Source organism: Callospermophilus lateralis, chromosome 4 (assembly GCF_048772815.1).
Source record: "Callospermophilus lateralis isolate mCalLat2 chromosome 4, mCalLat2.hap1, whole genome shotgun sequence".
Taxonomy (NCBI): Eukaryota; Metazoa; Chordata; class Mammalia; order Rodentia; family Sciuridae; genus Callospermophilus; species Callospermophilus lateralis.
In genome coordinates, this window is record NC_135308.1 from 64,028,205 (window position 1) to 64,055,671 (window position 27,467).

The window sequence follows — 27,467 nt, forward strand, 5'->3', positions numbered from 1 at the left end:
AAAATCTTTGTGATATTGAGGTATACACTGATTTCTTAGGAAAAAGGAAACAAATATGAAATACATGGAAGAAACTGATAAAATGAACTTCAACTAAATCAAATGTCTGCTTTCTCAAAACCCATAAATGGAAAAGTAAGCTACATGCAAGGACAAAAATATTTACAATGCACTGTATGTCTGACAAAGGACTCATGTCTAGAATATATAATGATTTCCTACTAAGGTAAGCACTTCTAATGATGAATTGATGAAAACAATTCACAAAGATGTATGATTGAGTACATGAATGAATGTTCAACATTACTAGTCATTGGGAAATACAAATTAAAACCACAATGACTTATCACCTTAAACATAATATCAGTAAAATTAAGAACAGCAAATGCTAGCAAAGATAGAGCAACCAGACTATTTCTATTTTGTTAGTGGGAATATAAATGCTGTAAAATAGTTTGGCAGTTTCTTAAAGTTAAGCATACTCATACCATATGACTAGGTAATTCCCAAGAGAAATGAAACCACATGCTCACACAAACATTAGCGTGGAAATCTCCACAGCAGCTTTATTCATAATTGCACCAGATTAAAACCAAATAAAATGTCCATTAACAACTGAACAGATAAATTGCAGTGTACTTCTCACTGGGTGCAATATAACCCCTCACTCTCCCAAAAGAGAACAACTGATATAAACAGCAATCCAAAAGAACATCACCCAGACATAAGGCTGTCTTAAAGGACTTAAAGAATTAGAGAGCTAGTTAAAATTTAACAAAAGGTGGTAAAAATGAAGATAATGGTAGCCCAAAACAGACGCTTGTATGGGGGAGGGTTGAATGCAAAGAGAACTTTCTGCACTCTAGCTCACTTTAAATACCTAAAAAAATAGCTGACTTGAAGATTAATTTCAAGAAGATCCCAGAAGACAAAAGTATGAAGTATTAGAATGTTACTGGCACTGAGCACAGTGGCGCAAGCCTGTAATCCCGGAGACTCAGGATGCTAAAGCAGTAAGATTAGAAGTTCAAGGCCAGCTTCAGCAATTAGGACACTATTCTAAATAAAAAATAAAAAGGGCTGGGATTCAGCTCAGTGGTAACATATCCCTTGGTTCAACCTTCTCAGTACAAGGGGGGGGGGGGGGAAATCAAAACTCATGTTTAAGTTTTGTACTGGGGGCGGGACCTCTAAAAATAAAAGAAAAAAACCCCAGGTGACATGATGGTACATACCTGTAATCCCAGCAGCTCAGGAAGACAGGAGGATCACAAGTTGAAAGCCAGCCTCAGCAAACTTAATGTGGCCCTAGGCAACTCAATGAGACCCTGTCTCTAAATAAAATTTTAAAAAGGGCTGGGGATGCAGCTCAGAGGTTAAGTATACCCCTGGATTCAATCCCCAGTACCAAAGAAAGAAAGAAATAAGGAAATCAAAAAAAAAAAAAAAAAGGAAGGGAGGGAAGGAGGGAAAGAGGGAGGGAACAAACAAGTGATACCTTACTAGTGGTACTTCAAGTATGTATGGCCCTGAACCACCAGCAGCTGCATTACCCACAACTTATAAAGCATGTATATATGGCGATGGGTCCAGCAATGTTTTAACATGATGATATGAGTAAGAGATGATATGGATGTTCCCTATATTCCAAGAATACTCCCTTTAAATGCCAACACTTGAACTCTTCCATTAATGTTACTCTTTCTCTGCTTAGCAGGTATAGTCACTGCTCTGGACTGTGTTAACCATCACATTGATTATCTTCATAGATTTTCCAAATATATGTAATCCTCATTTGCTTTTCCTTATTTCACATTTACAAAAAACAAATCACTGGTATGAATACTTATTTTATTCGCTCAACCTCATTTTTGTGGCCTCATTTACCTATGGTAGTGTACACAGCTATAAGAAGGCTGCCCTTGGCTCTGAGGTGCCAGTACAGTCAAGTGTGTGGACTTTCCCAGAATGGGTCTGAATCCACCAAAACAAGGAGAGTCTTTAGACGTCCTGAGAGTGACAATCACAGGAGTCATGTCCTATTGCTTAAAGGTAGGTCCTGCCATACTCAAGGAGAGGGTAGGCCCAGAGATCCTCTTCAAACCACCACAACCATTAAAATACCACTTGAGTAGCTTTGTTTTGTTTTTCTTTAGATATGTTTGGAGGAAGGTTTATAGGGGAAGTGGGTGGCTATGAATCAAACCCAGGAGCTTGCAAATGCTAGGCAAACACTCTACTACTGAGTCACATCCCCACAACACTTTTAATCAGAAAATGAACACATACTTTTCAACTCAGATTTTATTCTTTTTTTTTAATATGAATATTTATTTATTTTTTTTTAGATTTCGGCGGACATAACATCTTTGTTTGTATGTGGTGCTGAGGATCGAACCTGGGTCCCACGCATGGCAAGCGGGCTCGCTACTGCTTGAGCCACACCCCCAGCCCCTCAGATTTTATTCTGAATGTCTCTACAGCACCACAGATTCCTAAATAAAACAAATACAATCCAGTTAAATCAAAGTTTTCTTACTGAATCCTACTGTAGTATTCAGAAAATGTTTACATGTATGTGAGACTCAACAGAGTACAATGGAAGACAAGAAACAGGAGTCAGATGACTTGGATACTTGTGCCAGTTTTGTTTCCCTGGGTAAAAATTAACTTATACTAGATGACAGTGAAGGTTCCTTTCATGTCAAAGATGCTAATTCTGACCTGCAGATTAATTCAAAAGGAGAAAACCATTTTACAGCAGAGGTACCTGAATATAATTCAGGGGAGTCCATGAACTTGGCAGGGAAATATTATTTTCTTACTTTCATAAAGTACACATGATGTTCACATTTCTTTCAATTATGAATGCAGGAAACAACCCAGAGTAATTTTATTAGTACCTATGTATTTTGCACCAGGAGATACTGATATCATATTATAGATACTGTAGATATTCAAAGTATCATTTATGCTCAATACTCAAAGATAGTAATCTTGAGAAATTGTAGTTCTGCCAGAGTATGTAATTTTTTTAAAAAAATATTTTTAGTTGTTAATGGACCTTTATTCATTTTTTAATTTATATGTGGTGCTGAGAATCAAACCCAGATCTTCACAAATGCCAGGGCAAGTGTTCTACCACTGAGCCACAAACTCAGCCCCAGAGTATGTAATTTAATCAATTAAGTAACTCTTCACAATGTCAAAACTTTTATTCTGTAATACTCCATTATTTTACTGTATAACGTGTTCTACTGTAATTCTAATTTTGTGATTTCGAAACATTATTTTTAGATGGGTTTCATCATTTTCATTAGAGTGCCAAAGAAGAACAAATCATTAAAAAAAGCTAAACAATCTTGTCTTCAAGGAAAATCTTTTGGTATTCTTTTTAGAGCATGTGAGTTGTGGTTAAGGGCTAAATCTACCTTACTGTCAATTAAAGGCTATGCAACTATAAGCAATTAATCTCACAATAAGTCTTTATTGGGTGGGTGAGGGAGAACTTTCTATTATGAGCTTGCTATATGGATTAAATGAGAATTCCTGAAAATCCTTCAGAGCAAGGCCCTAACACAGTATCATATTGTTCTCTAAAAAGCAAAAATCCCAGTTTGGAGAGATCAGTTAAAATAGGGGTTCCATATTCCAGTTTAAAGATTAGATTGAGTTAATGAAAACAGAATAATAACCTATTTAATTTCACAAAAAATAGAGGCCTACCAACTGACCCGGGGATCAAAATTTGGCCTGATATCTGTTTTTTTAAAACAGCCTGTGAAGAACAGTTTTTGTTATTTTTAATGGTTGAGGAGGAAAAATTCCGAAGAAACGCAGGATTTTTTAATTCTTATGTGGTGCTGAGGATTGAACGGAGTGCCTCACATGTGCTAGGCAAGAGCTCTACCACTTAGCTAGAGCTTCAGTGCGCTTATCAGTCAAAATAGTTGTTTCATACTATAATGACAGAGATAAGCAGCTGTGACACATCATATGACTCACACAGAAAAGGTTTCCTGGCACACTCTGAAACCTGCAAACTGTGATTACGATTCATATATAAGGCTCTGGAGTCAACATCTCCAGAACCAAAAATAAAAATAAAAGTGCAAATTACAAAGGCTAAAGAGACTTGGAATCAATGCCTACTTTATATTCTGCCTTGGTAGAAACTAATGCCAGTTTCTAAACATTAAAATGTATACTTTATCAGGAATGTTCTAAGGTATTCTGTACTCCTGAATTAGATAATTTAATCTTCATTGTAACTTTTCTGGGCATTGTTATAATCCCTTTTACATATGAGACAAGTTATACACAAAGAGATTAAGAAACTTACTTAGCTCCCTGTTTATAGGTTAAGTCCTACAGCCAAAAAGGCAAGCATTCATTTATCCAAATTCTTTTTCTTTAGAATGAGATGAAAGTAAACTTCAGAGAATACTACATATGTATGCATTCACTAATTACACTTGAGTCACCAAGGGTGAAGCAAAATAACTATCACTTTAGGTGATTCTCTTCAGTGGAAAGAGTAAAATCTATAGAAATGTTCTTTATTCTGGAGGTTCCATTACACAGATATATTCAGCTTGTGAAAATTCACTGAGCTGTACAATTTAAAAATATGTGTTCTTCTGTGCATATATTATTCGTCAATAAGTTTTGAGATGAGTATGGCACCTTGATCACAGCCTTGTGAAACACATGCAGCTGTCAGCGCCCCAGATTACTTACCCATAAAAACTGAGACAATAAATTTTTGTGTCAAGTTGCCAAGTTTCTAATTTGTTGTTGTTTTCTTTTTATTTTTTGGGGGGGGGGGTTCCAATTTAACTCAAATCCTGGTTTAAACTTTTATTTGTTATTTTTAGATACCCATGAAAGTATATTTTGAGATATTATGCAAACGTGGAGTTTTAGAATAATTTGTTACATACACTAAGAGTCGGTAACCAGGGGCTGAGGTTGTGGCTCAGTGGTAGAACACTTGCCTAGCATGTGAGAGGCACTGGGTTCGATTCTCAGCACCCCATATAAATAAATAAAAGAATGATTCATTGACAACTTAAAAATTACTTTTTAAAAAAAGTCAGTAATAAAACAAAAGTAGATAACTAACTCAGCACAAAACACACATGAGGATTAACATTGCAAAGAACAGATGGGGGAAAAAATCAACAAGATAATTTTAAAAATAAATAAATAAATAAGGTTAACAAGTCATATATAGCATATTCTACATTTCAAAACGTCAATGTGATTGTACTCATATTTTCTCCCACTCCTGGTACTGGGGGCTGAACCCAAGGGCACCATGCCATTGAGCTATATCTCTTGCCATATATATATATATATATATATATATATATATATATATATTTTTTTTTTTTTTTTTTTTTTTTGAGGAAAGGTCTTGTTAAGTTGCAAAGGCTAGCCATGAACTTGTGGTCCTCCTGCCTAAGTCTCCCGGGAAGCTTAGATTATATTCCATCATGCCCAGTTTGATTATATATATATTTTAGAGAGAGAGAGAATTTTTCTTATTTTTTTTTTCTTTAAAGTTTTCGGCGGACACAACATCTTTGTTTGTATGTGGTGCTGAGGATCAAACCCGGGCCACACGCATGCCAGGCGAGCCCGCTACAGCTTAAGCCACATCCCCAGCCCTGATTATATTTTTTTAAACATTTTTTTAGTTGTCAATGGATTTTTTCTGTTTATTTGTATGTGGTGCTGAGAACTAAACCCAGTGCCTCATGTTAGGCAAGCACTCTATCACTGAGCCACTATCCCAGTCCTGGTTATACTCTTAATGTCAACAATTAATTAAAATAGCCAAGACTGTGTCAGTCCTAAATCAATAAAGCTGTGCTTTTTACTGAGTGATATTAAAGGCTTGAATAAAAAACCAATCTTGCTGGGCAAAGAGGTGCAGGCCTGTAATCCTACCCAAGGCAGGAGGGTCTAGAGTTCAAAGCCAGCCTCAGCAAAAGCAAGGTGCTAAGCAACTCAGTGAGACTCTGTCTCTAAATAAAATACAAAAAAAGGTTGGGGATGTAGCTCAGTGGTGTAGTGCTCAATCCCCAGTACCAAAAAAACCCCACAATCTCAATATTGTAAAGATTCCATTTTGCTCAAATTTCCTCATAGGCTTATTAGATTTTAATCAGAATGATAAGAGAATTACAGAATTTCTTATAGAACATGACAAAAATTGTTTAATCTTTATCTGGAAAGAACTAACAAGCAGGATTAGGTAAAACCAATTTTAAACAAAAGCACAATTAGAGAGACCAGCCCCATCATGAAGACTATACCATAAGAGCCTGTATGGGAAGGCACAGAGCACTTTCTCACATCAGGTTTTATGTTCTGAAGATACACCATATTTTGCTAAACCTTTATCCCAGTAATTGTGTAATCTGAAATTATATAATAATTTCTGTAATTATTAATGGAGAATTCCACCCCTACTGCAGCACAAAAATATAAGCTTCAAGAAAGTGTTTCCCAGGACCCACTGGCAGGCATATAGATAGTGAGCCATGTCCAGAGGTATTGAGTATTATGCAATCAGATGATGGCTCAAGGATGAAAAGAATTATCACTGTTGGGCAGCCTGGTAATTAGTTACAAAATCTTAAGTGGGCATTTCTTCTGAGTGACTATACACTTTCAGAAACTTATACTGAGGAGATAAGTTGTTTTACCTAATAGATTTTATACAAAGCTACCCATTATAATGTGTTTTCCACAATTAAAAGCTAGACCTAATATGTCTACTTACAGATTGGATCTGACAATGTCATTTAAAGAAAAGTTGTTTATATAAAAAGTGGTTGCTATAGTGAAAGAAATTCCAGTAAAGAAACTGACTTATACACAGAGTATGAATACAGCTACATTTTAAAGACAATCAGAAACTCCCAAATCTTTGTGCTAAATAGAAAATGGAAGAATATACTATAATATACTTTATCTTATTTTAATTAGTATTTATTAATACAACCTAAGTCTTCCAGGGGGTAAAGTTGTTATATTTATGAATCCAGGAAGCAGTAACTCTTGTAAGGAGTATTGAGAAAAATGACATTTCGTCTATCTCTTTCTCACCTTGTGAGAAATCATACTATTGCAGATTAACATAATTAACATAGATTCTCAGCCTTAACAGGTTACATTCATTACAGTAAAAATATGTGAGATATCATCTTTGACAGTCTGAAAAATACCAGCCATTAACAATCCCTAAATGACAACAGAGAGCCAAGAGACTGGGAAATCCACTGGGCCTAGCCTTTTTTATTTATTTTTTATTTTTTTTAAAGAAAGAGAGAGAGAGAGAGTGAGAGATAGAGAGAGAGAATTCTTCAATATTTATTTTTCAGTTTTTGGCAGACACAACATCTTTGTTTGTATGTGGTGCTGAGGATCGAACCTGGGCTGCACACATGCCACGCGAGCACGCTACCGCTTGAGCCACATCCCCAGCCCATGCCTAGCCTTTTTTAAAATAAGTTTGTCCTATAGCTCTGTATAGAAATGTAGCAAAAAGTGCAATTGTTGGGATCAAAACAAAGGGATAATCCCTATAGCTGTAGCTAGCCAGGAGGCTGAGGCAGAAGATCACATGAGTCCAAGGGTTCTAGACCAGCCAGAGCGTAAGCCTCCAGACCCCCTTCTCAATAGCAAAAAGCAAAACAAAATAGGATGGCTCTTAATATTAGGAAGCTCCTATATTTTATCTGTGTAGGCAGATAAAATATGTTCCAAATCTCTATACATCTAGAAGGCACTCGAGTGCTGTTTACTTGGCAGCATAAGCGTAAGGGAGCTCAGAGGTCAAGTAAATTACACTACTACCACCAGTTATGTGAACAACAGAAGAAATACAAACAACAGAAATGTTGTGAAACTTAATTTTAATTTGTTAGGCAATGTTTTACCAATATTACAAACCAAAATCAGAATAAGGCAAATACAACAGAAAGAAATTCTACACTCAAGTATGTTAGGTGGTTTAACCATGTGTAAAAGATTAGTAAAAGTAAGATAAAACTAGAATTCATCTGTATATACTAAACTGTTATATACTAGCTAATGATGGATTCTGGTTTGTTATAGGAGAAAGGAAACATCATCAAGATTTATTAATTAGTTCCCTCTTCAAGAAATACTTAGTAAGACCAGGATTACTCACGTGATATCCCTGCGTTGATAGCAGCCCTGAAGCAGACAGGCAATCAGGTCACTGATAAACTCCACGTCATCTCTGTGAAGGGCTGCCTCTAACTCCTGAAGAAAAGGGGGGAGGGGGGAAGAGATATCAAATACAGAGATCAAAATTCACCTGCCCCTTCCTACCACCGACATCACAGATCCCAATCAACAGAATGGTCAATGGAGCAATAAGGCTTGCTATAAATCAATTCTACCCTTCTTTCCATATTACTACTAAAAGAGCAACGGGAGTTTTAGCTTTCTGGTTTCCCATGGGAGTTATTTCTCTCACTGATCCTTACCAGGTTCCATTCCTTTATCTGTGTACTGGAAGAAATATGCATACTTCGTTTTTATTTATTTTTATGTGGTGCTGAGGATCCAACCCAGCACATGCTAGGCAAGCGCTTTATCACTGAGCTACAACTGCAGCCCCTGCACACTGAGGATCATGTAATTGATTAAAAAGTATTCCTCATTTATTTAACAGTTTTAATAGATAAATTACTTGCAACAACTTTTAAAGAACCACTGTATTTAGAGGAAAGGGGCTGGGGGAAGGGAGGAGGAGAAAGAAAGGAAAAATATAGGAGAATGACACTGACTAAATTATATTATTATATCAAGTGCATGTATAAATGTCACAATGAATTCCACTGTTATGTATAATTATAATGCACCAATAAAAATATGGGGGAAAGAAAGAACCACTGTATTTTGAACTAAACAGCACTGGGAGGAAGCAATATGACAATTTTTATTTTGAGTACACTTATACCTACATGAGATTGCTAGAACCAAGATTAATTTTACATCATCTGGAGAAAAATGAGGTAATGTCTGTTGATGGTCTAATGCTAGGTAAGATGTAGTTGCTTTCCTTGGGTTCAGGCTGATACTGTTGAAGACTTGGCTATCTCAGCACAGTAGTATAAATAAGATTAGTTAAAAGGGCCACTGGACAAAAAGTAGCAGTGGGAATCTTAAGGGACTTCTATTTCTCATCAGCCTCCCAAAATACACATTTTCTGAGGGGAAATGCAGTTGTATATGTTCTAAGGTGACATTGTAAGTCACCTTAGAACATATACAACTGCATTCTTTCAACCAGGATGCTCTCCACCTTCCTCATACAACCATTTCATAGGAAGTCTGCGTATAGCTGACTAGGTCATAACCAGATCTATAATCCACAGAAAAACCAAACTTTCAATAATGTTATTAATGGTTCTGAAAGCATGAAATACAACTTCTGATATAAACACCAATTATATGATAGTGAATTAAAGACAATAATCTGTTTCTAGTATCAAAATAAAAGTTCTTAATTTACTGAATTATTCCATTTGTTAATTTTTCTTTAAAAAATTCCACAAGTTTAGAAATCCTCATTCCAAAAACTTCACAGCATAAAACAATTGCTAAGTGTACTAATTGACACAAGCTATAAAATACGCTGAATACTTCAAGTGTAAAGGAAAATGCCCTGCACTGCCTTGACAGCTCATGTAGATGATACTCAAAATACAAAGACAGGGGCCAGGGATATAGCTTCACTGGCAACTGCTTGCTAGCATGGCTTTCTTCTCTAGCACTGCAAAAACAAAACAAACAAACAAATGAACCCCCCCCCCACACACACACCCAAAGATAAGGTTCACCAAGCTGAAAAGATTTTGCTTGTCTTAAATATAAACTTGGAAATTGCTAGCACATTTATGGCAATGGTTCTTAGCTTATTAACTACGGCAGATTTCTTTTCTACATTCTAATTAGTGGTGATCCAGATAAATAAGAAATCCTGGGGCTGGGGATATAGCTCAGTTTGTAGAGTGCTTGCCTCTACAATCCCCAGCACCACCCCCCAAAAAGAAAGAAAGAAATCCTACCAACAAAAGATAACAAGCATCTAACCTATAATTAGTCAGAATTCAGTCATCATCAACTATTTACTGGGGCCCCACCCAGTTTAGATAGGAAAGATAAAGTGAGAGATCCAGTGATACAAAAAATAAAAACAAAGTCATTATACTATGAGGTACAGAAAAGGTGCCATGGGTGCTAGAGAGTTGAGAAGAAGAAAACTGCTTCTGGTTGTGGGAAGCCTGAGCAATTTCATGTGGGAAAACTGTGACACAATGTTGAGACTGAACAAATCAGATGAAGGGAAGGACAGGATAGAAGGCACCAGGAGGGTGTTAGGTTTGGTTTAACTATTCCATAGGTCATGTGAAAGGAAAGTAATGCAAGCAAGATGGACAGAGGATAATGAGTAGTGGGCTAATGGATTTGGCCTTTCTTTGGAAGACAATGGAAACCCACTAGCTTATTTTTATAGAGGAGAGGCACAGGGAGACTAATTTAGCTGAAGTGTACACAAGATGAATTCCAGCAGCAGCTAGTGGGAGGTGAGATGTCAGCACAGGCAACAGTTCAGGAAAAAGCTTCTGAAGGACTCACTGAACAAGAAAACAAGCAGGAGGGAGAAACAGGCAATCAAAATCCGAGAGAAATAAATGAGACCAAGGCAAGGGAAGACTCAAACAGCTCATATTTTCAGTCTGGTCACTGGGCAAGACTCCAAAGTAAACAGCAATTATAACAGAAGCTAAGTCCTTGAAGCAAAAAGCCCCAGGCCACCCTGTTTGACAGGTAAGTCAGAATGCAGGAGCTGAAAGGTAAATTACAGATCATATTTCATCTCTCTCAATTTAAAGATAAAGCAATGAGGTCCAGAAAGGTTAACTGACTTGCCCAAGGGCGCTCAGCAAATCAGTGACAGAGTCAAAGTCAGGTCACCCAGGAGCCAGGTCACTGGATGCCTTGTTCCTCCCACAAAAAAGCTGGTTCCCACTGAATAACATTCTCTTTTCTAGAAAAGCCTGATGGCTTCAAAAATTTCACTAATCCCTGCAGACACAAACTCTGCTAAGTCTTCACATTTACCTTTCTCTTACCTAGAAATCCCTTCCCTGTGCCAAACCATACTGTGGTCCTTCACATGGAAGACTTTTAATTTACAACATCTTCCAAGCTGAGTTCCACTCTGCTGTTTTTTCAGCCATGATGCTATCACTGCAGTATCTACATACAGTTACACACTGCTTTATGGGTCCCTGTCCCAGACCTTTCTCCACCAGGATGAATTAAAAGCACAATATGATTCTTGAATGAAGGTGTTGTGGGTGGCACTAACTGATACCAAATTAAATGATAATGAAGGCCACACTGGGAGGGCATTACTGATTGACACTTAGAAATCACTTCTGTTCTGTGGTAAGCAATGAAGAACACAAATTCTATAAAACAATCAATACAGAGTAGAATGCAAAAATCTACATTACATTTTTTAGCTGAAGTGAGATTTCTAAGAAATCTAATTCCCTTTCTCTTCCATCTCTGACTTCTGCCTATAGATATCCTCTTCTGGCTTCCTCTCCCTAGCACTGTCACTGTTATCAGAAGTAGAGTCTAGTTGGAATATTGTCTTCTGTCTTCACAAGCTGCTTATGGGAAAGAAACAGCCCTGTTTGCGTCTCTGTGGTCCTATGCATAACACAGAATTTAGCAAATAGTATGAAGTATATGGCAAATAATTCACCCAAAACATATAGCTCACTCACTATATGCTGAACACTAGGAATATGAAGGTGAATAAGAGGAAAGAGGGAGACAGAAGGAGGAGGATTGGAGAAAAGAAGAAAGAAAAAGAAAAAATTCCAAGTGTGCGTAAGGCAGAAACAACAACAACAAAAAGGTGCTAAAATATAAGCCCAGAATGGGGAAATTTCCCCCCCTCTTTTTGTGTTCACTGCTATCTCCTTTAGCAGCTAAAATAGTACCTCATGGTAGCTATTTCTTGGCTGGATAAATAGCAAATACTTATAAGACACTATGATAAACACTATATTAAATATACCAAGTGATATGGAGACAAAGAGGAAAATGCAAGGTGAGTCTTTGCCTGAGAGGTTAAAACTGGCACAGAACCCTTAAGGGGGCTGGGGATGTGGCTCAAGTGGTAGCGCGCTTGCCTGGCATGCGTCCGGCCCAGGTTCGATTCTCAGCACCACGTACAAGCAAAGATGTTGTGTCCGCTGATAACTAAAAAATAAATATTAAAAAATTCTCTCTCTCTCTCTCTCCCCTCTCTCCTCTCTCTTAAAAAACAAAAAAAAAAACAACAACAACAAAAAAAAAAAACCCTTAAGGGAAGAGTAACAGGTAGTGAGAAAGAGCTGGTAAAAGTTCACAACATGAGTGGGACGTACCAAGTGCTTCCCAAAGTGCAGATGGTGCCAAGAGTGTTTGATGAAGATGGCTATTCCTTGAAAACCACAGCACAGTGTGGACTTTACTCCTCTATGCAATTGAGCATGAAGGGGGAGAGTGACATGACCAGGTTTCTCTGTCTCAGGATAGTAGTCTGAGAACAGTGCGCAGGAATGACCAGGAAGAATACTGGAGGTGGGCACCATGTGGCAGCAACACTAACACATGGAAGAACCTCAGGCCCCACAACTGACTTATGCAAATTGGAACCAGTTAACAAGAGTCCCATGATTCCTACGCATATATAATTTGGAAGGTGCATCTACAGGATATGCCATTCATTTGGAAGATAATAGGTCAGAGTCAGCTAGCTGAAAAGCAGCTGTGAGAACAGAGAAAGACATGAAGATATGTGGAGTCTGGTTTTTAATGAACAAACATAATACCTACAGAAATGGAAAAAAAACAGAGCTTCAGAATGTTATAGGTAAATAAAATGTACTGAAATGAGATAATCTGCAAATCAACTTAATTTCTGCAATAAAGACTCTGAATTAAATCTTTACATTGTAACTCCCAACATAAGCAAACGCCCCTTGTTTTCCTAAAAACGTTACATTATTTTATGATTATGTCATGCAGAGGAGCTCAGTTGTGGAAATCTGTAGAATTCAGAGTTCATGCCTCTAGCTCTAAATCCTGTCGAGACGTATTAAAAGAATGTGCCAGGTGAGGTGATGCATACCTATAATCCCAGCATCTTGGGAGGCTGAGGCAGGAGGATCTCGAATTTAAAGACAGCTTCAACAGTTTAGCAAGACTCTAAACAATGTAGTGATACATTGTCCAAAAAAATAAAATAAGAAGGGCTGGGGATGTGGCTCCCTGGTTAAGCACCCCTGGAGGTATACAGGCAAACCACTCAACAATCTACTTTAAATACAAGATTAGAGGGGGAAGGAAGAGAAGAAAGTGGGTAGTACTAAGGATTGAAATAGAGAAAACTATGTTTCATTCATTTTTTTTGAATGTGTCAAAATGAGTCCCACTAATTGATTATGATTATAATGCATTTAAAAAACACAAGATTAATTGTCACTGGTGGGAAGAGTGGGTCACGTCCACCTTTAAGAACTAAGTCACCAGCCACAGTGGTACATGAATGCCTGTGACTTTGAAGGTTGAAGCAACAGGATCACAAACTCAAAAGTCATCCTCAGCAACTTATCAAGAAAGACATAGTCTCAAAACAAAAAGAAAACAACAACAACAACAACAAAAACCCAGGATCTCTGGGCTCAATCCCTAATACTAAAAGAATAATGTCTTTCTAACCATAAGTCTATTTAGAATTCAGTGATAATATAAATTCACATAAAATTCTGGTGAGAATGCTCTACAAATAGTATCAACTACATATGTCCTTTCATTACTGCCCCCCCCCCACTCCAAAAGTTCCCAAATAGAATTTCAGACTATTAGAGCTAATGAGGACCTTCAATAACAAGATAAAAACTAAGATTTATAAAAGTTAAGAACTTCAGGGCTAAAAGATAAACTGTGTTTAAAACCAAATTTTATTTAAATATAAATTATGGACTTTGAAACTCAAAATTAAGAACAGCTTGCTAACCTTACATAATAGAAATCAAAGTTAGTAAATCAAATGCAATTAAACTGTTTCTTTCCAAGTCTAAAAACTGTTTATCTTAAAGTATATGCCCACAGAAGTACAGAATAGAATACTGGTAATCAGAAGTGTGGGGAAGGTTGGTCACTGGGTACCAAGTTAGATAAAAGTAACAAGTTCAGGTGTTCTATTGTAAGCAGGGTTAACTACAGTTAACAATAACTGGTATTTCAAAATAGCTAGTAGATTCACTGCAGTGTAGCTCAATATTAGAGCACACACTTTTAGCATGTGCAAAGGGTTCAATTTCCTGCATGGGGTGGCAAATTTATAGTCTTAGATTAAAAGCTAACACAGCCCAGGTGAAGTGGAGCACGTCTATAATCCCAGCGTCTCTGGAGGCTGAGGCAAAAGAATCCCGAAAGTTCAAAGCCAGTCTCAGCAAGGTGAGGCACTAAGTTACTTAGTGTTGGGGGTGTGGATCAGTGGTTGAATGTCCCTGACTTCAATTCCACAGTACCAAAACCAAAAACCAAAAAGGCTAACACAGCAGTCAGAGAAAACAATATTTTAACAATTAGATTCTGAGTATTTTACACAAACAATAAATATCTGAGGTGATGGATATGCTGATTAACAGATTTTGATCATATACAACATATACACATGTCAAAATATCACATTGTGGGCTAGGGTTGTGGCTCGGTGGAAGTGTGCTTGCCATGCATGTGTGGGGCACTGTGTTTGATCCTCAGCACCACATAAATAAAGGTGTTGTGTCCATCTACAACTAAAAAAATTGTTTTAAAAACCACACTATCTTCTAAATCAGTATATTATAAGCTGAAAACAATAAGGGGTTGGGGGTTCAGCTCAGTGGTAGAGTGCTTGCCTACCATGTATGTGCAAGGCCCTGGGTTTGATCCCTAATACCACAAAAAAATAAATTAATTAAAAATAAAACTTTTAAAAATATATGCTCATTGGTTGAATTAATAATTTGTTCATCAAATCTTCATTTATTTGTTAGATCTGAGGTAGTTTTTTAAGTTGTATCTGGATTTTTAAAAAAAGTCTCATAAGCAATGGGAGAGAGGAGACTGGGTGACAGAAAAGTACAAAAGAGCCATACTAGTGACATTATAATTGCTATTTAGAAACAGTTTTCACAGATAATTATTTTTTTATATTACTTTATAAGATACTTTCCAGTTGTCAATGGACCTTTATTTTATTTATGTATACTCTGTGCTGAGAATCGAACCCAGCGCCTCACACATGATAGGCAAGTGCTCTACAACTGAGCCACAACCCCAGCCCAGCCCAATTTTATTACTTTTAAAAGAATAAAACGAAACACTTGAGACCAATTATGAAAACTGTCCACCAAGGATTATGATTAATAAAATCTGTTAGCCTGAGATATAAAACATAAAAGAGAAGGAAAAATATGTTTTACCATGTTTTCTGCCTGTCTTAGTAATCCAGGCTTCACAGCCGATTCTACTTTTCTTGGCAAACACTGGGAGCAAACATCCCAAGCTCAGTAAGAAATACAAAGAGTTCAACCCCAACTGTGGAAGCTAAGTTAAATGGGTATGGTTAACAGACTTTTCCCCAGTAAACCTAGGTTCGCTTTATCAAGCAAAACCACGACCTAGGAAGTTAACAAATGGGCAAAGTTATTATAAGTGTACAGTCAAAAATGCTGGAGAAGCCTGGGACTGTGGCTCAATGGTAGCGCACTTGCCTGGCATGTGTAAGGCACTGGATTCAATTCTCAGCACTGCATATAAATAAATAAAATAGGTAAAGGACTATCAACAACTTAAAAAAAAAAAAAAGTTAATAAAACAATGCTGGAGAACTGAAGAGGCCTAAATTGTCTCTCAAATGACCCAAGCACTGAGAGGAATTCTTGATATTCCAACCTCTTTCCCCTGCCTACCATATACCTACTCTACCATCCCTAGGATACAATAACTAACTCATAAAGTTGGTTTAAAAAAAAAAGTTTGAGTTTAAAAGCGCCCCCCCAAAAAAAAAACTGGGGCTTGAACACAGAAGCATTCTACCACTAAGCTACACCCTCAGCCCTATTTATTTTGAGACAGGATCATAGTAAAATGTAATCCTCCTGCCTCAGCCTCCCAAGTTGCTGAGACTGCATGTGTGAACCACTGTGCCTGGCTCAAAATTCACTTTAAAGTATAACTCTATATGATATTTTAACATATTATAAGCTATGTGGAAAAGCCACCAAAAAATATACAAGCCCAAGCTAACTTCTGATGTGTCAGTGAAAGTTTCCTCTCTAGCTAGAGCTCATCAGAATCTAAAACTTAGAATCATTATAACTTATTATAACCCAGAGCAGGTAATGAAGCTCAAACAGCTAAGCTGCTTCTCTTTTTCTCCTTAGTTAACTGTATCTGTATGTTCCAAATGAGTGAGCAAAGTTATAGTAATACCTTTATTTCACTTATTTATTTATTTATATTTTTAATATATATTTTTTAGTTTTAGGTGAACACAATATTTTTATTTTGTTTCTATGTGGTGCTGAGAATCGAACCCAGTGCCTCACGCATGCTAGGCGAGCACACTACCATTTGAGCCACCACCCCAGCCCCAATTTTCATAGCTGAGTAATCAATTAAAATTTCTCGTTAGTTTAATGGACAGAGTTTCAGAAATCTGACAGCTGAGTACAGTGGCACATACCTATAATCACAGCAACTTGGGAGGCTGATGCAGGAGGATCACAAGTTTGAGGCTAGCCTGAACAACTTGAGACTACCTCAAAAAATCTTAAAGTGGGGTGGGTCTGGGGATGTATTTCAGTGGTAGAGTGCCCTGGGGTTCAATCTGCATACTGGGAGGGATGGAGGGAGGGAGGGAGGGAGGGAAGGAAGGAAGGAAGGAAGGAAGGAAGGAAGGAAGGAAGGAGAAAAATCTAGAGATCTGTTTCACAACAATGTGAATATACTACTGAAACCCTACTAAAACTGGCACTATTGAACTCTACACCTAAAAATCGTTAACGAATAAACCACTGTTTATAATTTTTGTTTTATGTTTTCCTCACATTAGAAGTTGTCTATCTGCAATGGTTGCTGGGATGATTAAATGAGGCAATAATATTCCCAGCATACATGGTAAGTGCTGTATTAAATATCAATAACTATTTCATTTTCCTTACAATGATACTTTGTGGGAAAGACTAAAAAGATACAAGTGTTCTTTCCCAAATTCACAAGTTTTTGAATAGCAATTCAAATTCTCCTACAGAGTTCATGCGCAAATAAAACTGTCTCCAAAGAACTACGTGGAAATCCAGGTTCTTCAAAGCTTTACTACTTAAGGTTCAACCCAGAGCTTAAGTCTTAGACTAAAGGCAATGAGGGACCCTCCTAAAGATCTCCGCCCCAACCTTTCTTTCTCTTCTCACTTTCTCTCCTCCCCTTTTGTATTTTCCTTTCACTGTGAGCATTGAACTGTGAGCACAGAAATCTGAACTTTGCCAAGATGCTCAGGGACAGAAGAGAAAAGAGAAAGAAAATAGCAGAAAAGGCAGCAGATCAACGAAGAGAAGGGAGACCCTGTTCGCACTGCCTCTCTGCAACTTCAGAGAGTAGCTGAAAAGGAGTAACAGGATTTGCCCCCTTGCAGCTGGCATCACAGCTCATTAGGGAAAAGCCTGCTAAACGTCCCCCCACCTTCTCCACCCTGGTGAACAAATCTTTGCAGTCCTGCATTGGAACTGGGGAAGAGCTCAAACTGAGCAAGGGGACTAACCCCACCTCTCCTGGGCAATGAGAAGGAGCAGAATAGAGGGCGCTTAGCATACATTTTAGAAGTGTTTGCAACTGTTCACTTTAAAAAGTCCTGCCTGCCTAATAAATGAAGATAAATTCCAAGCTAAAGGCAGTCAAATGACACAGGATACTATTAAATTCCTTTAATGTAACCACAGTCACCCACTTCACACACCTTTGCTTGGAAAACAAATCAGGTACTTTCTCTTGTATGTCAATTCCTATTCCCTGAAGAACTTCTTTTTAATTTTTTGCTAAAGGAGATCAAGAGAGAAAAAAATTCTTCACTTCCAAGTAAGGATCAAGATCATAGATTTGTACTACTACCATTTAGTCACAGTAATTCCTTTGAATTCATTTAGAGAAGGGGGAAAACGCTTTTTTAAAAAGTCATGTTTGTTGTGGGGCTGGGGATGTGGCTCAAGCAGTAGCGCGCTCGCCTGGCACGCGTGCGGCCCAGGTTCGATCCTCAGCACCACATACAAAGATGTTGTGTCCGCCGATAACTAAAAAAATAAATATTAAAAATTCTCTCTCTCTCTGTCTCTCCCTCTCTCACTTTCTCTTTAAAAAAAAAAAAGTCATGTTTGTTGTATTTGATTTTGGAAGAGTCACAAATTTTCCTAATTTTCACAGAACCAACTATAATGTAGAATGTGGGTCAAAGATCTAGCTTCTGTGTGGGACCAGAACCACACTTACACAAAGGAGATGCAAAGCAGGTGCCTGTGAAGGGCAATCCCAGCTGCTGTCCAAGTGAGAATGCCTGGAGTGTGGGTTTAGAATGCAGGAAGAAAAAAGCACACTGGCCTCCAGAAGGCACCCCTGAATTTGGCAGCTGATGCTTTCTAACTTGGTATAAATTAATTTAATCCCAAAGGCATGTGCCATGCCAATTTAGACTGTGAAGTATAAATCAGCTGGAGTGGATATAATGGTGAGGGACCTAAAACCAGCAATATAACACTTTCCATTGGCCAAAGGATTTATCCCAGGAGTCTCCAAAGGCTAGCACATTCTGTACTGCTGCTTTGCTGCAACCACACCATTCCTCTCAACATCTCATGAAACAGCTGTGAGCTGTGACACTGACTATGATGCTGTGTAATAACAAAGGGAACCAGATTAGCTCTTTCCCTCAATCTGACCACAACTCTACAATGTCAGGTTAATTGGAAAATACTAGTTAAACTGGCTCCAAAAGGTTAAAAAAAAAAAAAAAAAATCAGAAGCTGCATGGATCTTGTCCCACAAGAAAATACCCATGAAACAAACATTTCCTAAGCACCAAAAAAGTTGGAAAGCTTCCTACTTACACTGGACAGGCATGGCCATGCAGAGAAGAAACCTGGAAAGACAGGTTGTTCCTGACAGACCATACACAACCTCAGCTATGAGGTCAGGTCATCTAGATTTCATCACTGGGGTCAAGATTTTCCAATTAGGGCATTTGTTGCCTGGGTTCCAGAGTGTGAGCAGGGGCATACAGAAGATCACAGGGCAAAATTGGCACGGCTTCTGGAGAGTCAGTTTTGCCTTTGTTGTTTTTACTATTGGTACTTATTGTTGGGGAGGGTATTTTGATTTAAATATTTGCATGAATTTTAAAGATAAAGCAGGAGACTTTAGAGCACTTATGTTAAGAATTACTCCAGAAAACACCAGGCTTCAAACGTCATACCATAATCACTCTGCCACAATATGCTTGTTACTGGATTACCTGGAAATGGTTCTAGGTACTGAAGAGCCACTGGAGACTTCTGGAAAAAAGAATCAATCAAACCTGAAAGGTTAACCTAGATATTACCTGCAGAACACATTGTCAGGGAGGAAAAATAAGATGGTAAGATCCCTAATCTAGTCTTGGGAAAAGGTGAAGTTTTTCACTAGACAGAGCTACACAGATGACAGTGGAAATAGGAAGCATGATATATAAGAAAAAGACTTCAAAAGCAGAGCCAATAGGATTTTACAACTAACAGGAGATGGAATAAAAAGGACAAGACAACTTGACAATTTTTAATCCTGCTTTTTAAAAAATGCAGCTGGGTGCAGTAGTGCACACCTGTAATCCCAGTGACTTGAGAAGCTGAGGCAGGAAAATCACAAATTCGAGGTCAGCCTCAGTTACTTGGAGCCACCAAACTCTGTCTAAAAATAAAAGTTAAAAAGGACTGGGGTTGTAGCTCAGTGGTAAAGTGCCCCTGGGTTCAATCTCTGGTACTCATCAATCAATCAATTACAGGATAAACAGAAATAAAGAAGATAAGTTAAACAAAAAGATAAGATAAACAGAAATAAGGAAGAGGCAACAAAGAGCAATCTGGGTGATGAAATCCTAGAAGCTTCAGGTGGGATGTAATCTTGCAATCTACATCCAGCTGCTCATATTTGCATCCTAGTCTCCCAAGAAACAAAGACTTAAAAAAAAAAAAAAAAAAAGCTCAGACAATGGCAGTCTTTGAGTTTGAGTATCACAGGTTCCCACAATTGGATCACTTCAGTCATTATACCAAATTATAGACATATGGCAGGGGGTACCACACAACTGAGAAGCAGCCCCAGTTCCTGAAAACATACTACGCACCATACTTACACCCCCTTAAGTCCTGAGGGGGTATAAGGAAGAAAAAGGGAGCCCACTCCCAAACAGCATAGAATCTAGAAGTGAAGACAGGTAACATACAATATTATTTTCAATTCAACATGATAGATAAAGTTATAGTCAGAATGCTGCTGCAGAGATGAACAAGGGCCAAAAGACAAAGATAAGTCAGCAAGTGAATAGAAGGAAGATGACAGCGGCAAGGCACTCAGTAAAAGGTAGGTTACTTCTAAGAATGAAATGTTAAAAATTTTTTAAATTAATAGGTCACTGCAAACATGTCCTTAAAGGGGATGTTGGGGCTCTGGCTCCCCTCCTTTCTCTTCCTCCTCTGGCAGGCCCTTCCACCATGACGTATTGCGACAAGGAAGGTCCAGACCAACAGGGTCAAACTACCATAGATAGAAACCTCTAAAACCGGAAGCCAAAATAAACCTTTGTTGATTTATCTTAAGTTGTTACAGCAACAAAAAGCTAGTGCAAATATATATCAACTGCATGTTATCTATACTTCCAAAGTAGTCACAGAACAAGAGTTTAACAGTGTGTATCCAACCTTGCCTTATGGTATGGAGAGACACCCAGGCTACTTTTTTTAAGTTGTAGTTGGGCACAATACCTTTATTTTATTTATTTTTATGTGGTGCTGAAGATCAAACTCAGTGCCTTGCATGAGCGCTCTGCGGCTGAGCCACAACCCCAGAACTCCCCTTTTTTGTTTTGGGGATACCTTCTTGAGGAAGAAAATATTCATTGGGTGTAGGAGAAATCATACCCTCAAAACTGACTCATTTTCTTCTGATTCTTGACTCCTTGGTTAGTGGTTCTTGGTACTGGGAATGTGGTGAGTGCTGAACACTATTTGGAAACATGAGACCCACACAATTTAAATATGTAAGATGTCATTTTGAGAACTGAGACCTACGGATATTGCTAAGTCTTTAACCTTATTAAGTAAGGGTCTGATTTGGTAATCTGAAAGCAATCACAAAAGAACAAGGCACAGACTAAGCAAGAATGAAAGCATGTGAGCCAGGAACGCTGGTACAAACCTGCAATCCCAGGAGGCAGGAGGATCGCAAGTTTGAGGTCAGCCTCAGCAACTTGGGGCCATCTCAAATTTTAAACAAAATACAAAGGACTGAGGATGTAGATCAGTGGTTAAGTGCCCCTGGGTTCAATCCCCAGTACAAAAAAAAAAAAAAAAAAAAAATGAGAATATGTGATTTGATTTTGGTTTATAGAGGGACCACCTGAGAAGTCCAAGGGGCAAACATGGTTTTGTTGGGAAAAGGTTCAGAAAGTACAAAGGACACAAATAAGAAGCTTTTGCATGGTGAAGGCCAAGTGAAAAATTATTAATAAACATTTAATGAGCATAGGTTGAATTACAAATATTTTTCCTTCTGGCCAATCTAGAATACTCAATACACAAAGGTCTCAATTAGGTAAGGTTTTTAGATAAAGAACTTATCACAAAATCTTACAAAAATCAAGATCCACTAAAATTAGCAAAATAACTGGATAAAAAAAAAAGTTGTCTACTTTTTTCAAAATCACATCAATCCACATTGGCTTTGTACTGAACATAGAGAAGAATTACTTTCCTGGGCTTTCAGGAATTCACACAAAGCCTATCTCTCAGTTCCTTTTGCCATTCTTCCTCTCAAATGCAAAACACCAACTAAGTCTGAGTTCCACTGTGTGTCTTTTCTGTCTCTCACAACCTTAGCTACTGGAATACTTTATTTTATTCCCAAGGTGTCCATTTCCTTTTAGATTCCCTGGAAGATCCCACCACATGAGCCCATGTTACCTATTTTCAGTAAGATGCTGCAGCAGCAGCAAAAGGGCATACTCCTCTTTATCCACAAATCCTTTTGTACTTGAAGTACCTCCATAAGAAGGAAAGGGGAGTAGGGAGGGAGGGAGGAGGCAGCAAGCCCCAGGTTTAAAGGCCAGTTTTCTGCCTACTTCTACTACCAAGAACCTAATTAATGGCTCTCCTCTAAGAAACTGCTTCTTGGCAGAAATCTACAGGCCATATGCAAAAGAGGGCAATTTTTATATCCTTTATGATCTCAAAAGATCAGGTGAATCCCCAGCAATCCTCCTTCTGACATCTCATGAGATGGTGGGGAATAAAAAGCAGCACTAGCTCCTCTGGATTGTTGGCTCCTGTTTTCATTCTTGATCCTTGTCATCAACAACAAAGCAGCCTATTCTAGAAAGCAGGAAGGTTGGTTCCTGCACTAGCATTCTGGATCTCCTGGAGTGAATAAAGATTGGTATCCACTATTCAAAATTTCAGGGACACAAAATTTTGAACCAGCTTAGAAATCTCCCATGTTTCAAATTTTGAAGGGCAGGGCATTTGATTTTTAATGATGCAATCTGTTCTATTTCCTCTTAACCCTTAAGATTCTGAGGAGACTCTTCAACAACAATGTACTGAGGTAAAATTTTAGGCTCTACCTGAACTTCCACCCATGCCCAGTGTGTTAGTAGTTCTGGAAAAGGGCACCAAACTTTTCTTCTTTTATAGTGCCCAGGATGAATCTTGATGATCAGCCCCATTGGGGAAATGCTGAATGAAGGCACCACTAGATCTCAGATCATTCCCTTTGTTATTTCCATGATGCTCATTTCTCTGGGGGTTTATTATAGTCTCTTAATGACTTAATGATCATCTATCTGTATCTTACTCAAATACAGTTATGCAGCCGATAACGGTTATTACAAGTTTTTATTGGTCTTCCGATAAGAAAATTGTATTTCTCACCATCACTGATAGCTTGCTTGCTCACATGACTTGCTCAAGAAAACTGCTTTGGCCAGGAAATGAGTGGTAGTGCTACATGACACCTCTAAGCAGAAGCTTCAAAGATTATCATGTTGTTTGACTATAGATCTTTTACCTGATACATCAAACAGGAACAGTTCTTTTAAGCTAGGCAAGAGAAGGAAAATGACAGGGCCCTTGACCAGCAACATATTAAACAAAGCAAAAGCAAACATTAGGAAAAAAAAAAAAAACAAAAAACCCAATAGCTGCTTTTAGAGAACAAGTTCAAATTTCTCTTAAAAAAAAAAAAAAATTTAAAAAGCACCAGGAGTGGTGCAGCAAGACTGTAATCCCAGTGATTCAAGAAGGCTGTGACAGGAGGGTCACTAGTTCCAGTCCAGCCTCAGCAACTCAGCAAGGCCCCAAGCAACTTAGTGAGACCCTCTATCACAATAAAAAATAAAAAGGCCAGGGAATGTGGCTCACTGGCAAAATAGCTCTGGGGTCAATCCTCAATAGTTAACATACACACAAACCTTCTAGAACTATTTGTTACAACAGTCTAACAATGATATGGAAAAGAAAGAAAAGCTGAATATAGGGAAAAAAAACAAAAGGACTTATAAACAGCAATTACCATTTTGGGAGCATATAGCAGGTTTATATCATTAGTTTATTTGGTCTGCACAAAACCATTCAAGGTAGGTATTAATATCACTATTTTACAGAAAAAGGAGTCATGAGCTGAGGCAAAGATTTTTTAAGCAAAATTATATCTCACAAATAGTGTTATCTTGAATGTTAATGCTTACTGAGTTTTTCCTATTACAAATAGCTCACGTGAATATTTCAATTTGGGTTAACAAAAATTTGGATATTTACAGAAATTATTTGAATACATTTTAAAAGAAACAGGAAAATCTTTACCATGACTCAGTGCATGCTCTGAGGGTGTGATATTAATGATTTATAATATAATAAAAAAAATTACCTGAAACAAAACATATTAAGCATCTGTTGTAAAGATTATCTACAAGAGAAACTATAGGGGGAAAAAGCCAACATATCCAACTAAAATGAAGAGGTACCTGGGATAAAATTTTCAGAAATTATAATTAGAAGCATATTTTTTTAACTTGAGAAAAATGAAGGACTCTAGAAAACTGTACTTGAATTCTTCAAAATGGTGGGTATAGTGGCATGCAGTCCCAGCTACCTAGAAGGCTAAGTCAAAATCTCATAGCTCAGGAGTTTAAGGCCAGCCTGAGCCAACAGAGACCCTGTCTCTTGTAAAACAAGAACAACAATAAGAAAGAAAGAAAAAAAATTGTGAAGAAACTGTTTCCAGGAATAAGAAGGGGAGGAGCTAAAGAGGAAAGGAAAAGCAGCAGCAGTGGCAAAATTATTTCTAAACTTGAGCTGGGGTTGCGGCTCAGCGGTAGAGTGCTTACCCAGCATGTGAGAGGCCCTGGGTTCAATCCTCAGCACCACATAAAAATAAATAAACAAACAAAATGAAGATATTGTGTCCAACTACAACTAAAAAAACAAATATTTTTTAAAAAATTATTTCTAAACTTAAAAAATTCAAGTGTTTATATAAAATCTCCCAAATAAATTTTCCAAATACAAACTTATTATTTCATCCGTATCAAAGTTTATATGTAGTTCACATGAAGTAGAGCATTTGCCAAGCAACCATAAAGTCCTGGGTCAGATTCTCAGCACCACTAAAAAGGAAAAGTGTATGTAAGTCAATATGCCACTAAAAACTTTACCATTTCATTGGGAAGGCAGATTTAAGCATATACAGTAATTTTTTGTTCATTTTTTTTACTTGTCAATTCCACTAAGAAACAAAATGAGCCCAGACTCATAATTCATTCTTTCCACTTACCAAGGGGAATCACAACTTTCATAAAAGAAAAAAACTGTAAGAGTCTGAAAAGGGTAGAGGTTTAAAGAATATTTTACAATGATTCCATTTCTTCACAACTAATTGGGTTCATTTTATTCTTTACCCAACTTTTGACCATTTAAGAATTAGTACCACACTCATTTAACTCTGCCCTCAAGTTGACTGGAAAATAGAATATTGTTAACTAATTAGGTTTTATCCACATCTGTAGAGTATGGTTGACAGTGAGGAGGAGCTGAGGGAGGGAGGGCAGTAGTGAGAAAGTGAGAATCCTTGAATGTTGTTAGGAAAATGGTATTAGACTTAATGAAAGATTTTTATGAAAAGAATTCCGAAAAATAAAGAAATACTTTAGATAAAAAATAAAAATTCAAACGATGAATATGAGGACAAAAAGAAATAGGTCACCAGGTAGTACTAACAAAAATATTAAATATATAGCCTTTGTAAAATACTGTAGTATTCTGATGACAGTTACATGTAGAAGAGTGAAATCTCCAAAGGGTCAGCACAGGAGACAGACAGTCAGGGTTTTTTTTCAGTAGGAAAAACCCTGACTCATCCAAATAAAAATTTTATTCCTAGGGGTCCTGGAGGATGGATGAATGAAAGGTACTGGAGGGCAAAACTGATCAAATTATACTGTTATACTGTGAATATATACAAATATATGAAAATGAATTCCACAATTATGTGTAAATATAATGCACCAATACAAATGAAAATATAAGACTTTTATTTCTCAAAATCATAAGCCTAAAATAATGCTGGTAGCTGTCAACATTCACTAAACTGACCCCTGGTAAAGAGGAACTGCAGAGCAAAAATACTCTATCAAACCCCTATTTTTCAGATGTAAGCAGCACAAACACATTAACTATAATACAATATTCACTTTGACAACTTAAGAACTAGAATTTTTCTTTAATAACGTGTGTGTGTGTGTGTGTTTGTGTGTGTGTGTGTTTTACTTACTGGGGATCAAAGCCAGGGCCTCAGGCATGCTGATCAAGCACTCTGCCACTGAGCTATACCCCCAGTCTTTTTTATTTGAGATAGTGTATCTCTAAAATTACCCAGGCAGGCCTCAAATTTGAGATCCTTCTGCTTTAGCATTCTAAGTAGTTGCAATTACAAATGTGCCCCAGTGCTCCCACCTTCCTAATTACGTTTTAAAACTTGGTGCTAGTTGCCAGGTGTGATGGTATACATCTATAATCCCAGTGACCTAGGAGGCTGAGGCAGGAATATTGCAAGTTCAAGGCCAGGCTCAGCAACTTAAGCAAGATACTCAGCATTCGGTGAGACCCTACCTCAAAATTTTAAAAAGGAATAAAAATGTGTTACTAGTTAAGAAACTTCATTAGTTGGCCTAAAGAAATTCTTAGGCAACTGTTTCAAAACTGGTAAAATAGTTTACTTGTGGGAAAACCATGAAGACAAAGATCTAAAGGATAGTAACAAAAATCTGTGCAAAATCTTATGGCCAATATTAATGACACAAAACAAATTTTCATCCCTACTTTTCTCCTGCAACCAAGCCAAAGATAATGAATGTTTCTCTGCTCTCATCATAAAAGCAGCATTTAGGTTAGATAATTATTTCCTCTATCTCAAATATTTTCCTTTCCTATCTTCTAGGACACATATAGCACAGCGCCAGCATTCCTTTTCAGCCTTTGCTGTTTCCCACAGTCTCCCAATTCTAAATATTGGAAACTACTCCTGGGGCTCAGTCTCTGAAACTCCTCTCTTCCCCTGTCCTTTCTTCCCTTTTCCCTCTATACTGAGCCTTGAGAGCTCATTTAGCTTCATGGCTTAAAACTCCATCCATGGAAACCAGGTGAGGTGAAACAAACCTGTAATAACAACTACTTGGGAGGCTAAGGCAGGAGCAAGAAGATCACAAGTTTGAGGCCAGCCTGAGCAGCATAGAGAGATCCCACCTCAAAATAAAAAGGACTAGGGAGGTAGCTCAGTGGTAGAGGGTCCCGTGTTCAATCCCAGTACTGGGAAAAGGGGTGGGGGATCAAATGTGCTGGGAATGTACTCAGAGGTACAGAGGTAGAGTGCTTGCCAGTATGCACAAGGGTCAGGCCCTGGGGAGTCTGATCCCCAACAAGGGAAAAAGACAACAACCCAACTCCATCCATTATGCTAAAGACAAACTCACTCACACTTTTCTTCAGAATTCCAAAGTTTGCCTAGTCAAT

At 37.7% G+C, this 27,467-nt stretch overlaps 1 protein-coding gene across 4 annotated transcripts in view; it reads right to left on the reverse strand.

Annotated features, from left to right (window-relative positions):
• The window catches only part of Cecr2 (CECR2 histone acetyl-lysine reader), a 146,865-nt gene that overhangs the window by 40,381 nt on the left and 79,017 nt on the right, over positions 1-27,467 (reverse strand). For all 4 annotated transcript variants that reach the window (XM_076853943.1, XM_076853944.1, XM_076853945.1 and 1 more), the window contains exon 2: positions 8,207-8,301. In XM_076853943.1, coding sequence (XP_076710058.1) covers positions 8,207-8,301 — 95 coding nt within the window. The remainder of the gene's footprint in view (positions 1-8,206; positions 8,302-27,467) is intronic.